The 13941-nt window shown below is 59.1% G+C and overlaps 2 protein-coding genes across 4 annotated transcripts in view; one reads left to right on the top strand and one right to left on the bottom strand.

Annotated features, from left to right (window-relative positions):
* Positions 1-2679: 2679 nt before the first annotated feature.
* On the top strand, positions 2680-6668 carry LOC127037103 (uncharacterized). 3 transcript variants are annotated; one of them, XM_050928599.1, is made up of 2 exons: positions 2680-5715; positions 5848-6668. In XM_050928599.1, the coding sequence occupies exons 1-2, from the start codon at positions 5441-5443 to the stop codon at positions 6530-6532; spliced, it is 960 nt and encodes a 319-aa protein (XP_050784556.1). In that variant the 5' UTR covers positions 2680-5440; the 3' UTR covers positions 6533-6668. The 3 variants fall into 3 exon arrangements, with proteins under 3 accessions (XP_050784556.1, XP_050784555.1, XP_050784557.1); XM_050928598.1 differs by having other exon boundaries at positions 2680-5713; positions 5792-6668; XM_050928600.1 differs by having other exon boundaries at positions 2680-5670.
* Positions 6669-6732: 64 nt separating this feature from the next.
* The window catches only part of SLC8A2 (solute carrier family 8 member A2), an 85750-nt gene continuing 78541 nt past the window's right edge, over positions 6733-13941 (bottom strand). Inside the window, exons 5-8 of the mRNA XM_050928706.1 lie at positions 9866-9990; positions 8773-8872; positions 8187-8462; positions 6733-7447 (exon numbers count right to left, since the gene is read on the bottom strand). Coding sequence (XP_050784663.1) covers positions 7071-7447; positions 8187-8462; positions 8773-8872; positions 9866-9990 — 878 coding nt within the window. The 3' untranslated portion in view covers positions 6733-7070. The remainder of the gene's footprint in view (positions 7448-8186; positions 8463-8772; positions 8873-9865; positions 9991-13941) is intronic.

The raw sequence follows: 13941 nt of genomic DNA on the forward strand, positions 1-13941 counted from the left end.
GGGGTGTAGCGGTGAGAGCAGGGGGCTGGGAGCCAGGACTCCTGGGTTCTCTCCCAGGCTCGGGGGTGCGGGATGTAGTGGTGCAAGTCAAGGGGGGCATTACTGATGATAACGCACATACACATCTGGAGCGCTGCTGCTGCTGCAAAGCTCGGTATTAAATCATTATGACTCGGTGTATTACGGGAGCAACTCCTGCCCCCAGCCAGGGGGCCCCACCAGGTGCTGCCCAGACCCGGCGTGCGGGCGACGACGGGGACGGTTGCATAGAGTGGTCATGAATGCACTGGTCATGTGCCTGTGCCTGTGTGTGTGTGTGTGTGTGTGTGTGTGTGCGTGCAAGGGGCTGGCTTGTGCGTGCAAGGGACTGGCGTGTGCGTGCAAGGCGCTGGTGTGCAGGGGTGTGCGAGGGCCTAGCACGTGCACCCACCTGTGCGCGTGTCTCTAGGACGGCAGCTGCAGGCGCTGACTCCAGGGGGCAGTTGTGTCAGCTCCTCTCAGCGGCATCGCTGGACGGGGGCAGGGCGAGTTGACCCGATTCAAGGGGGGTCAGTTTGGGGCCAGCCCTCGCCCCCAGCAGGGCCCCAGATGGCAGGAGTTGGGTCAGCAGGTCTGAGGGCCCCGGCCTGGCAGGTGCAGTGACTGGCACAAAGAGGCGGCCGCAAATCTACAGGGGATTCGCTGCGGGACGTACACGGGGCTAGTGGAGAGCACCCCCCAGTGTCCCCCACTGAATCCCCTGCCCCATAGCACCCCCACATGCCACGCTGGGCCCTGGAGTCAGCACTGATCGGCAGGGGAGAGCGCCGCCCCCTGCAGCCCAGCACCTCCTGCAGCCCAGCACCCCCTGCCCCGATCCCCGCAGCCCAGCACCCCCTAGCGCCACACTGGGGCATTGGGGCCAGCACTGACCGGGAGGGGCGAGCACCACCCCCACAGCCCAGCGCCCCCCGCCCCGATCCCTGCAGCCCAGCACCCCCTAGCGCCATGCTGGGGCAATGGGGCCAGCACTGACCGGCAGGGGAGAGCGCCGCCCCCCACAGCCCAGTGCCCCCTGCAGCCCAGCGCCCCCCACCCCGATCCCCGCAGCCCAGCACCCCCTAGCGCCATGCTGGGGCAATGGGGCCAGCACTGACCGGCAGGGGAGAGCGCCACCCCCCACAGCCCAGTGCCCCCTGCAGCCCAGCGCCCCCCACCCCGATCCCCGCAGCCCAGCACCCCCTAGCGCCATGCTGGGGCAATGGGGCCAGCACTGACCGGCAGGGGAGAGCGCCACCCCCCACAGCCCAGTGCCCCCTGCAGTCCAGCGCCCCCCGCCCCGATCCCAGCAGCCCAGCGCCCCCTAGCGCCACACTGGGGCATTGGGGCCAGCACTGACCGGGAGGGGCGAGCGCCCCCTGCCGAGCCAACCCCTTAGTCCTGGCTGCCCTCTCTTTGGACCAGATTTGCCCCTGGCTATTTGGGCGGGTTGCCGCTGCCTAGGCAATAACCCTCCCCCTCCCAGCCGCTCCACGGACCGGTCTCTACTCCACTCCAGGCCCGCGGGCACCAGGCGCCTCGCCCGCCCCACGGCTGGAGCAGGTCCGCCACCTTGTGGCAGGAAGGGGGAACTTCCTACGTGGGTAGCGCAAAGCAACCCCCGAGTGAGGGGCGGGTGGGACCCGGGGGCTGGCTTTGCAACTGTGGAGGGGGGGGGTCACCGCTTAAACCCCCCCAGACACAAAGGCCTAGATCCGCAAAGGGAGCTGGGAGCCTCACACCCGTTGGGCCAAGTGTCTGGGAGCCCGGATGCCTGGGTTCCGCCCATGCTCTGGGAGGGGAGGAGGGACTAGTGGTTAGAGTGGGGGTGGGAGCCAGGACTCCTGGGTTCTCTCCTAGCTCTGGGAGGGAAGTGGGGTCTAGTGGTTAGAGCCAGGGGGGACTGAGAGCCAGGATTCCTGGGTTCTCTCTCCAGCTCTGGGAGGGGAGTGGGCCTAGTGGTTAGAGTGGGGGGGTGGGAGCCAGGACTCCTGGGTTCTCCCCCCAGCTCTGGGAGGGAAGTGGGGCCTCGTGGTTGGGGGGGGAGCCAGGACTCCTGGGTTCTCTCCCCGGGTCTGGGAGGGGAGTGGGGTCCAGTGGTTAGAGCCAGGGGGGGCTGAGAGCCAGGACTTCTGGGTTCTCTCCCCAGGTCTGGGAGGGGAGTGGGGTCTAGTGGTGAGAGCAGCGCATCCCTTAAACAACGCTACATGCGAATGCTGGAGAAAATGCAGAACAAGCAACATCTGGCCACAAGCTCCGGCCATAGCTCGGTTTTCGGTGGTGGAGCGTCCTCTAGCGGGCTCCCTTGGGAACGACACACTGTGTACTGAGCCCCAAAAGTCTGCACCTGTCCATTACTCAGCCAGGACATGGGGCATTTGGCGGGGGAGGGGGCACCAGGGTCCATTCAGCTGATCCAGGGTGGAAAAGGGGGGCACAGATAGTGCGTGCGCTGAGTCCATTGAGCTGATCGTGGGTGGCTGGAAGGGGCAAAGAACTGGGTTAGATGGGGGAGCCCCTGATTGGGGGACAGCGGGGAATCTGGCTGAGCAAGAAAGCAACTGCCCCCCCGCCCCGAAGTCAAAACACAAAGGTCTTGTGTCTCTTTTTTCCCTTCTTCTTCACACCCAATGGCTTTGGAAAGTCAGCCGCCCGTCCCGGGGGTGGCATGCACGTCCCCCCCCAACTTACTTGGCCACAAAGACGTTAACAGGCAATATTCAAAGGTTTATGGCGACTCGTACAGAGAGAGACGCAGCGTTTCAAAAGGAGACGGACGAAATCACCGACAGAGAAGAAAGAGACTAGAAAGGGCGTGGGAGACGGCCTCTCTCCCTGCCCCAGCCTGGGCCGTCAACCTACAAAATCCCTTGTCTGAAAAGTGTCACTGTCCAAAACCACCCGGGACACAGCGGTAAGAAATCCAGATTAAAAACCTTGCCCTTTGCGTGGGGCCATATCTCCCCACGCAGCCCCAGTGGCAAGGACCTACGTAGGGTGACCAGACGTCCCAATTTTATAGGGACAGTCCTGATATTCGGGGCTTTTTCTTATATAGGCTCCTATTACCCCCCACCCCCATCCCGATTTTTCACACTTGCTGTCTGGTCACCCTGGGCTGACCACCTCATGCAAAAATGACAAGGCAGCCAGTGGAGAGGTGCTTAAAATCCAGGGCATTTGAAAAAGAACCCCCAGCAGGGCCTGGAAGGGTGTGTTCACGCTGGCATCTGGCAGTGGAGCTGTGGGGCTTTTCTCTGCAGCTAGAAGGGCTAGAAACTTTAAAAATATATATATTAAAGTGAAGCGTCCCAGCTAATTCCATCCATCCCAGAGCTGGGAGTGTATGAACCACACGCCACATCATGAGAGTCGGGCAAACTGGCTAACACCCAGCCAGTTTGAAAAGGACCCATATTTCCCCCCCACCCCCAGTTAATAAGGCTTGTTTGCTCCTGGACTTTGGGACCACTTCTCGGAAGGACTAAAACTCAATGCACTAGTGAGGGGCTCTGCCCGCTTTGAAAGATGCACGTGCCTAATGGGGAAATGACCCAGCTGCACCACCCCAGCCAAAGCCCACCCCCGGCCCTAAGTAGGGCTTAATTGTCACCCAAACGGTTCTTTAGAAAATTGGGTTTCTGACAGACTTGGCTGCATCCTGCCGAAAATGTCCATGTTTTGTTTTAATACCCACCAAATGCCCCCAAAATGAAAATATGTCCCACCTGACCTGCGGCCGCGGAACTCTGTGGGAGTCGTAGTTTGGGAGCCTTCTGCTCCCATGCGCCTCTATGGTCAGGGCTCCCGGCCGGACTTCACTTCCCAGGTTGCACCGCGGCCAAGCAGGAAGGCTGTGGTGCTTCATGGGAGATGTAGTCCAATCAGGCAGCCCAATTAAAAAGGGGTCTGGGAGCTGAACTACACTGCCCATGAGGCTCTGCACTGGCATTTCAGACTTAAAATATTTCTGTTTGTAGCTAATATTATAGATTTAGGGTTTCTTATTACCAAAAACTTGAAATTCAGCACAGAACCCCCCTCCATTTTCAGCCCCCCTGTAATTTTAATGTATGCGTCTTCCATGCAGCCCCCACCAGCTGCTCCTCTGCCCCCTCCCGCTGGAAATTCTGGAGTGGATCTTCCACATCTGAGCCGCCTTTGCTTCCTCGCCAAGCTCTGACGTGCAGCCAGTAACGCGGCCCTTCCGCTGCGTTACCAGAGCCATTGGCTTTACTGGTGCTCCCTTGGGAAAGCTGTACAAACAACTGCTGTATCCCACCCCAGAGGTGGCTGCCTCTCAGCGCCAGGCAGAAGATCCCTGGTATCACAAATGATGTCACACACCCCCACCCCCACCCCAAGCCCACTGGCCTCACACAGCAGGGATCGGATCCTGTGTCTCCCTTTGCAAACAGCTCCCATCAATGGCTTGACTCAGGTCTCGGGGGCGGAGGGGAGGATAGATCAGAGCATCCCAGTGGGGCCAGGCCCCTGCGGTTTGGGGGTTAATGCAATTTGGGACTTTGATCTCCCCTCAGTTCCAGGTGGTGACTGACGAGCTACGTGGCTGGATCAGATGCCAGGTGCTGCAAGGGACACCCCTCAACACACACACACACCCCAGCATAACAGTGGGGCGGGTCGTGCCCTGCCCCATGGAAAGATGACACCCCTGTGGGCCAGGCCCTGCCCGGTGGAACGGGGTGTGTGAAGAGGCCCTGGGAGAGGGGAACGGTGGGGGGTTTGCTCTGTGTGTATTTGCACTTTGTGACTAGTCTGCATGTGTGTTGTATGTGTGTTCTGTGGTGTGTGGGTGCATCTGTAGCGTGTATGCAAATGTGAATGGGGGTATGTGTAGTGCATATGTGAATGTGTGTGCAGTGTGTATGCATGCATACATGCAGTGTGTGTACATGCATGTAGTGTGTGTCTGTAGCATGTGTGCAAGTGTGAACAGGTGTGTGTGCATAGTGAATGTGTGTGCAGTGTGTGTGTGCCTACAGAGTGCATGTTGTGTGTGTGTGCAAATGTGAATGGGGTGTGTGCAGTGTATGTGTGAATGTTTGTGCAGGGTGTGCACATGTGCCTGCAGAGTGTGCATGTATGTGTACATATGCAGTGTGTGGGCACATATGTGTGTGTCTGTAGTGTGCAAATGTGATGGGGGTGTGCAGTGTATGTGATTGTGTGTGCACGTGTGCCTGCAGAATGTGTGTGCATGGTGTGTGTGTGTACAAATGCAGTGTGTGTGCATGCAGTATGTGTGTCTGTAGTGTGTGTGCAAATGTGAATGGGAGTCATGAGGTGTGCACAGTGTATGTGTGAACTGTTTGTGCAGTGTGTGCGCCTGTGCTTGCAGAGTGCATGTTTTGTGTGTGTGTCTACGTGCAGCATGTGCATGCACGTGTAAAGTGTGTCCATGCAGCAGTGTGTGTGTGCATGCATGTGTGTGTGCGTGCAGTATGTATGCATGAGCAGTGTATATGTATGTGTCTATGTGCAGTATGTGTGTGCACAGTATGTATACACGTGCAATGTGTATGTGTGTACATGCAGTGTATCTGTGTGTGCAGTATGTATACACGTGCAGTACGTGTGTGTGCGTGTGCATGAGCGCAGTCTGTATGCACACCCCGTGTGTGTGTGTGTGTACAGTGTGTGTGCGCGCAGTATGTATGCGCAGTGTGTGTGTGTGTGTGCAGTGTGTGTGCGTGCACAGTATGTATGTGCAGTGTGTGCGCGTGTGTACATGCAGTGTGTGTGCGCACAGTATGTATGTGCAGTGTGTGTGTACATGCAGTGTGTGTGTGCAGTATGTATGTGCAGTGTGTGTGCGCGCAGTATGTATGCGCAGTGTGTGTGTACATGCAGTGTGTGTACATGCAGTGTGTGTGTGTGCAGTATGTATGCGCAGTGTGTGTGTGTGTGTGCAGTATGTGTGTGTGCGCAGTATGTGTGTGTGCACAGTATGTATGCGCAGTGTGTGCGCGTGTGTACATGCAGTGTGTGTGCGCACAGTATGTATGCGCAGTGTGTGTGTACATGCAGTGTGTGCGTGTGTGTACATGCAGTGTCTGTGTGTGCGCAGTATGTATGCGCTGTGTGTGTGTGTACATGCAGTGTGTGTGTGTGCGCATGTATGCACGTGCTGTGTGTGTGTGTGCACGCGCAGAATGTATACACATGCAGCAGACACACATGTCCACACCGGGGCATCAAACCAGCTGAGGAGCAGGGGGCCCAGTGCCACCCCCTGTCCACGAGCGGGCGGCTGGAGGCGAGAGGCCAGGCAGCAGTGACACCACTAGGGGCGGGGCAGGGGGGTCACACACTGGCTGGCTCCCAGACCCCCCACTGTGAGCTGCCCCCTGCGGCAGGCCGACACAGAGTGGGGGCCTTCTTCCGCCACAGGTGGGATCTGACTGCTGGTTCTTGTACCTCTTTGGAGCCGGGGGGGGTCGAGTCACCCCTCGCCCCCCAAATCACCCCTCCGGGCCCAGCTGCAGCTTGAGTCCCTGTGTCTGGCTGACCGACAACCCAGCCCATCCCCAGACCCAAGGAGAAGAGCACGACGCAGAACAAAACGAGTTAAACGAAAACGCCATGGGGGGTGGGATTGTGGCACTCCCCCCCGGCTCCCCCTTCTCCCAAACCTCACTCCCCTCCTATCCCCCCCAAACCTCACTGCCCTGTGATCCCCCCAAACCTCGCTCCCCTCCAATCCCCCCAAACCTCGCCAGCTCCTGGGGACACACTCGCATCCAAGCACCCCCTATAAGCTGGGGGGGCTGTGCCAGATCCAATGTTCATGGGGATTGTTCATGGGGGGGACGTGACATCGATGAGGTGCTAAAAATTAGGGGGGGCTCATCCCCCCATATAATGGCTGCACCCATGACAGATTCGGGGGCAGCTCCTGGTTCCACGCAGACCCTACAAAAACAAAAGAGGACACTCAAAGATCTGGGTGCTGGGATGGAGCAGGACCCCCCCAACAGTGTCTCTGGGCAAAGGGGACGGGGGTCAGTGCCCCCCCCGGCGACGCTGGCTCAGAAGCCCCGGATGTGGCAATAGGCTTCGAGGCTGGAGAAGAGGATGTAGAGGAACCAGAGGCCCAGGAAGAGGCCGGCGGTGAGGAGCTTGGCCGGCCGGGGGCCCCCCAGCTCGCCCCCGATGCTTGGCCGGCGGCGGTACATGAGCACGCTGATGCAGACGAAGGCGAAGATGGTGAAGAGGGTGACGGAGAAGGCCAGGGTGCCCGTCTGCACCTGGAAGTCCTGGCCCTGCGCGGCCCAGTAGATGGCGGCCACCGACCAGGCCACGCCCAGGCCCAGGAACACGTTCACCGCATTGCTCCCCGTCACGTTGCCGATGGAGGCGTCGGCGCATTGGTCCTGCAGGGCGGCCACCTTGCTGGCAAAGGTGTCTGGGGGAAGAGACGGGGCATCAGCTCGCGGCCACAGAGCCGCCCCGGGGGCCCCTGGCTGGGGACTGGCACCTTACACCCCAACATCCCCGCTAGCCCAGCCCTGCCCCCCAGCTCTGCCGGTGCCCCTCACTCCTGACCCGCAGCCCCTGCCAGCCCAGCCCTGCCAGTGCCCCTCACTCCCGACCTGCAGCCCCCAGCCAGCCCAGCCCTGCCCCCCCCAGCTCTGCCGGTGCCCCTCACTCTCGACCCGCAGCCCCTGCCAGCCCAGCCCTGCCAGTGCCCCTCACTCCCGACCTGCAGCCCCTGCCAGCCCAGCCCTGCCCCCCCCAGCTCTGCCGGTGCCCCTCACTCCCAAACCGCAGGCCTCTGCTAGCCAGCTCTGCCCCCCCAACTCTGCTGGTGCCCCTCACTCCTGACCCGCAGCCCCTGCTAGCCTGGCCCTGCCCCCACAGCTCTGCCAATGCTCCAACTCTTGTAAAAGGTTCCTTCACTTCTTTAATGATCTTGGGTGACGAAGACTTGACTGATAAAGCCTCCCTCCCTCACACCGCCCTGGGGCATTGGGGTCAGTACGGACCACCAGGGGAGAGCGCCCCCTGCTGAGCCCCCACCCCACTCCCTACAGCCCAGCACCCCCTAGCGCTGCCCTGTGTGGGGAGAGCGCCCCCCACAACCCCTGACTTTCCCCTGGCACTGCCCCCCGCGTGTCGTGTGCGGGCCGGGCCGGGCTCCATACCCGGGATGGAGGTGCCCAGGGCCACAAAGACCACGGCGTTGACAGAGTCCTTGAGGCCCACGGTGCAGCCGAAGTGGGAGGCCAGGTCCCCAATGAGGGCGGTGAGGAGCCCGATCACCAGGATGGAGACGCTGAAGCAGGCCCAGCCGTTCCAGTACTCGGTGGGCGGCACGCAGGCAAACAGCACCTTCCAGAACACCGTCAGGAAGTGCATGACGTAGTCGAAGCAGGACGGGAGCTTCTCCTCCCGCCCGTCCTCCTCCTCTTCCTCGTCACCTGGCGGGGAACGGCAGCTTGTCAGCCAGCGTGCCAGCCCCGCGGTGCTGAAATGCGGCCACTTCTGGGGTGGGACAGGGGGCTGGGTATACAGGGATCCCTGGCCTGTCACTGAGATACAGCCCCTCTGGCATGGGACCCAGGGGCTGGTTATCTAGGGTCCCTGGCCTGGCACTTGAGATGCAGCCACCTCTCGGGTGGGACACAGGAGCTGTTTATACAGGGACCCCTCACCCCAGCGCAGAGATGCAGCCATCTCTGGGGTGGCGCACGGGGGTCTGGTTATACCCAGGCCAGCCCCAGAACCCACCTGCGCTCACAGTGATGGCGTCCAGGAACTGCTCCCTCCAGGAGTGGGTGCCGATGACCAGGGCCAGGTTGGTTTTCTTTATCAGCTTGTCCACGGTGTTCTGTCAGGGAGGGGGGAGGGGCTCCAGTCAGTCTCCAAATCTCGGGGGGGAGGGCGGGACTGGCACGGTCTGCTCCATGTGCCCCTCCACGAGATGAGTTGGCCAGATCCCAGCTCCATTCCCAGCCTCAAGGGCGGAACAGGCCCTGGAGAGTGACCCCCGCCCCTCACCCCCTAGCAGTGGGTCCCCGGGCACATTGCCGGGGGGGAACCACACAGGCCCCAAATTCCCACTGTCGTCCCCCCAAATCCTGTGGCTCCTGGCAGTGCAGCACCTGGCTGCCTTGGGGGTTCGAACATCGGGTGAGTAACGCTTGAGGGACTCAGGGACAAACTAGCCCCGAGCCCCTCGAGAAGCCACAGGGCTGGCACTGAAAGGGGGTCGTCGGCTTAGCCCACCCCCCTTCCGCAGCCCCTCGGGGAGCATGATGGAGAAAGAAAGAAAGAAACCTGCAGAATCACTGCAGACGAGCCCAGCTGCCCCCCACGCCCTGCTGTTATCCCATATTGGGGGGGTCAGTTCTACCCTGCCTGCCCTGCCCCTGGCATCCGATAGTCCCCCCCTCACCCGCTTTGCTGCTGCCCCACAGGCGGATGGGAAGGCCAATACACCCTACGTCTGCTCCCCGCCCCCTCCTTATGGGCGCTGTCGGTCAGGCACTGCGCCAGGGGGATGGAGCCGGAGAGGTCTGGTCCCCTTTTGCGTGAGCCGTTTGGAACAAACGTCTCGGGAGGGAAGCGTTACCTAGTGGTTGGATCTCTGGGGGCCGGAGGCCCTTTCTCTGCTCATACCACTAGCCGGGTGGTTCTCAGCCAGGGGTATGCGCGCCACTACTGAGACGGCTTCCAGGCGGTTCATCAACCCATCTCGAGCCCCTCCATTCCCTCCCAGAGCTGGGGCTAGACCCCAGGAATCCCGACTCCCAGCCTGGCTCCTCTGGTCCCTTGCGGAGGGCGGCCTCACTAGCCCGGCGGAGGAGAGCAGAGTCATTGCCTTAAAGTCATACGACTCCTCGATGATGACTTCCAGCCGGCAGTTCTCCCCCAGGATCGGCTTGCCCATCTCGGCGATCCTCCAGGCTTCCTCCTCCTCTGCCGAGAGCTTCTTGTCCCCGTCGGCTGGACAGGAGACAACCCGTGAGCCTCCCAGCCGCTACCTCGGTTTCCCCATCTACCTTGCCCCTCAGGGATATCACTGGTCCCCCTCCCCACAGCATATGAGTGCCCCCCACCACCTGTAACATGTTCATCCTCCCCACATCCGGGGCCGCATGGCAATGCTCTTGTAGTACAGATGGGGAAACTGAGGCCCAGAGAGGCAATTGCCAAGCCAGCACTGGTGTGAGCAGACCAGCCCCTGGTCTCTCCTGGGACAGGCTAGATGCGGAGGGTGACTCAGTCTGTCGCCCAGGGACATCCCCTCTCGCAGGCCGGGCTCTGCCCCAAAGCCAACGGAAGCCGATATCCCCACTGTGCTTGGTCGGCTTTGGGGCCGACGGCCTGACGGGGAAGCTGGAGACAGACTGGAGAAAAGCCATCGGTTTGTAAAGGGCAGGGAATAACTCACCCAGGCTGGCAGCAGGTTCTCCAGCACTGGCATGTGTAAATCAAGACTGGCTGTTTTCCAGAGCTCGGCTCTAGTTCAACAGAGATTGGGCTGGGCAGGTCTCTGGCCTGGGCTCTGCGGGGGATCAGACTGGGGGATCACAGGGGACCCATCTGGCTTCAGAATCTGGGAATCTATGGGTCACATCCCGAGTGATCAGGATGATGCTACTGTCAGCCAGTGGCCATAACACTCATCCATCCATCCACCCATCCATCCTCATACGGACCCATCCATCTATCCACCCCAATACGGAGCTATCCATTCATCCATCTCCATATGGACCCATCCATCCATCCTCATACAGACCCATCCATCCTCATACGGACCCATCCATCCATCCATCTCCATACGGACCTATCTATCCATCCATCCATCCCCATATGGACCCATCCACCCATTCATCCCCATACAGACTCATCTATCTATGCACCCATCCCCATACAGACCCATCCATCCCTCCCCATACAGACCTATCTATCTATCTGTCTATCTATCCCATACACCCCCCTCTCTCTCTCTATCGAGCGATCCCCCCAGAAGCTCCGGGAAGCCGGGAGCCCTGCATTCCTCCCCACCAGCCGCTCACCAAAGAGAAGCTGCAGGTGCATTTGCAGTTCCAGGCATGGGAGCTGGACCAATGTTTACAGTGGGGGGGCACTGAGAGCCATTGAACCCCACTGCAAACCCTGCACATTATGGAAACCAGCCCCCCTGGTCCCAGCTAACCCCAGGGCTCCAGCCCGGGACGTCTCTGTGACTAAATCCCTGCCCACATGCCCACCTCACCCTGCGCCGAGCGAGACCCCACAACATCTCACTCATCAGACACTCAGTGGGAGCGACCGGGAGGGGGCAGGTTTGCCTGCCAGCACTTGGCATCTCTATAGCAACTGCCATGGTGGGTCCTGGCGGGGTTTGCAAGTGTTAGCCAGCTGAGCATCACAACCTCAGTGCCAGGGAGGCTGGCACCACCAACGGGAAATCTGAGGCACAGGCACTTGAGTGGCTGGCAGCAGCAGCACACAGAACAGAACTCAGGAGTCCTGGCTACCAGCCCCCCGTCTCTAACCACTAGACTCCACTCCCCTCCCAGAGCTGGGAATAGAACCCAGGAGTCCTGGCTCCCAGTCTCTGCTTTAACCAGAATTCAGCACTCGCTCCCTTAAGGTATACGTCACGGTTCTGGAAATTTTGTTCCAACATTATTCCTACATCAAATCCTTTTAAAGGGCAGAGCAAACACACAGTATTTCTAAAACCACTTGAAAGGTTTCAAATATTTTATGCTCCTAATACTTGGCTGCAGCCTGTTTCTTGAGCTGCCCGGGGACCGCTCCACAAACTTCTGCTTTGAAATTTGCTTTTCATTTAACTGGCATGTGTATTTTGTGCTTCTGTGTGGAGGTTTACAGCTCTGTGTGTGTTTACATGTGTGCACACGAGTCCGTGCATGTTAGGGTGGACAGGTGTGTGCAAGAACTGGTGTACGTGTGATTTGTGTTGGCACATGTGTACATATGTTTGCATTTGTGTGCATCTGTGTTTATGTGTCAGGGCCTGCATGCGTGGGCATGTATGTATAGTCGTATGTTATATGTTGGGAATAGCTGCTGTAAGAACAGCTAAAACAGCAGCCTCCACTCAAAACACGGGCACATGTCCCTGTCAAAAACACAGGCCCATGCAAGGCACATGTGGGCAAAGAGGACGCTGTTTTAGGAAGGTTTATGCACATAAGTGACAGAGAGGCTGGAAGACCAGAGACACGGTGAGACAGAAGGAAGCAGGATTGGTAGGTTGACCCTGAGAAAAAGCTGAGAGGATTTTTGGTCAGCGTGCTGCCTGGAAAGGGACTTGGAACTGTGAGCAAAGTGGCCGTCTCCTGTTATTTGAGTCCCTCCCGCTTTTCAAGGGAACAGGAGTTTTTGTCATTAAACAGGATTGCATCAAAGAAATACCTGACTCAGTGTCTCCTCTTCCCAGAAATAACCCCCAAGGGCCCCAAGTTTTGGTTACCCAACCAGGGCAAAGAAATGTGTGTTCTGCGTGTGTGTTCTGCCTACGTCTGTAGGTGCGCTCCTGTGTGCCTGCAGAACAGTGCATGTGTGGGTGGGTGCGTGGGCGGGTGCCCAGCCGCACCTGTGCTGGAGATCAGGGACAACCCATCTTGACGGTTTCCAGGAAGGAAATTAACATCCAGCCATGCATGCCGTTCGCCACGGGAGATAGATAATGACCATCTGGCTCTATCTCTAATTAAAATCAGCTCAGTGTGATGTGTCCCCTCCCAGTAGCCATCTAAGGGGGATGTTGTCGAGGACACTTCAGAGGGCTGGACCCCTGCCCTGCCCCGCCGGGCTGCCAGCTCTTCCTTTCCTGCTTCAGGCTTGGTGCAATTTCAAAAGAATTCAGGCTGCCACTGAACCTGGACCAATCGCGGGGTTTTCTCGGGTGACTCAGCTCCCAGTGCCTGCAAACACTTTTCTCAGAGAGCTGGGCTTGGTGACCCAATGAGCGGTCCCAGATCTCCAGTTGGTGATAATCAGCCGGGTTTACTGGAGGCCATGAGGCCAGATCCCCAGCTGGGGCGAACTGGCTTGTCTAATGCCACGTTTCTTGCTCTGTTATAGTCCCGTTTCCATGACAGCAAGGTCTTTCCTGTATATTATGGGCTGTCCTCCTCTTTGCCACGCAAGGGCTCGTCTAAGGACGTAGTTTTTTGACATCTGCCCCGCACGCCCGAACCATTGCAGTCTTCTTGCTGGAATCATTGTCTCGACATCCGCGTCGGTTACTTTACCCCCTCGGGAGCTCTTTGCTCGCCGTGGGTTTCTGGCATTTGCCAAGTTTCAGAAGCAGGTAACCCCATGGGGTTCACAACAGCATTGCACAATTTCCCACTACAACCTCAGAACTGCCGTATGGGGTCCAATCAGGGTCCGTTCTCCCACATACCCAGCATCCGATGGTGGCCCGTACCAGAGCTACACATATCTCCACGACAGACACACACACACTTACTCAGCCCCACAATCCACACACCCAGGCCCACAACACACACACACACACATCACCACAATCCTCACACTCCCACACACACACACACGCCCCCTCCATTGCTCTCAGTCCCAGCTTGTCCCCCATCCCCAGCCCTGGTTTCCCTGCCTGCAGAGCTCTATTCGAGCTCTCCTGGGCAGCCCTCTCCCAGCCCGGCACCTGTCCGCACCAGGGTGCATTACTGCAGAGACCCACGGTCACTCGCCCTCGTCCTTTGCTGCCAAGCCCAGCCCAGCCACACTGATCCCTGCGGGATGGAGCATTTTATCTGCATGGGGGCGCCTGCAGGCAGCCAGCCGAACACACAGCCCGGGGGCAACCCTCATTGGCAACTGCAGGAGGAGGCCAGAGCAGGGCTGGTACATTTTGAGGCTGGATAGGGAATTGTCCATCCAAACTTTCTT

Source organism: Gopherus flavomarginatus, chromosome 18 (assembly GCF_025201925.1).
Source record: "Gopherus flavomarginatus isolate rGopFla2 chromosome 18, rGopFla2.mat.asm, whole genome shotgun sequence".
In the NCBI taxonomy this organism is placed as follows: domain Eukaryota; kingdom Metazoa; phylum Chordata; order Testudines; family Testudinidae; genus Gopherus; species Gopherus flavomarginatus.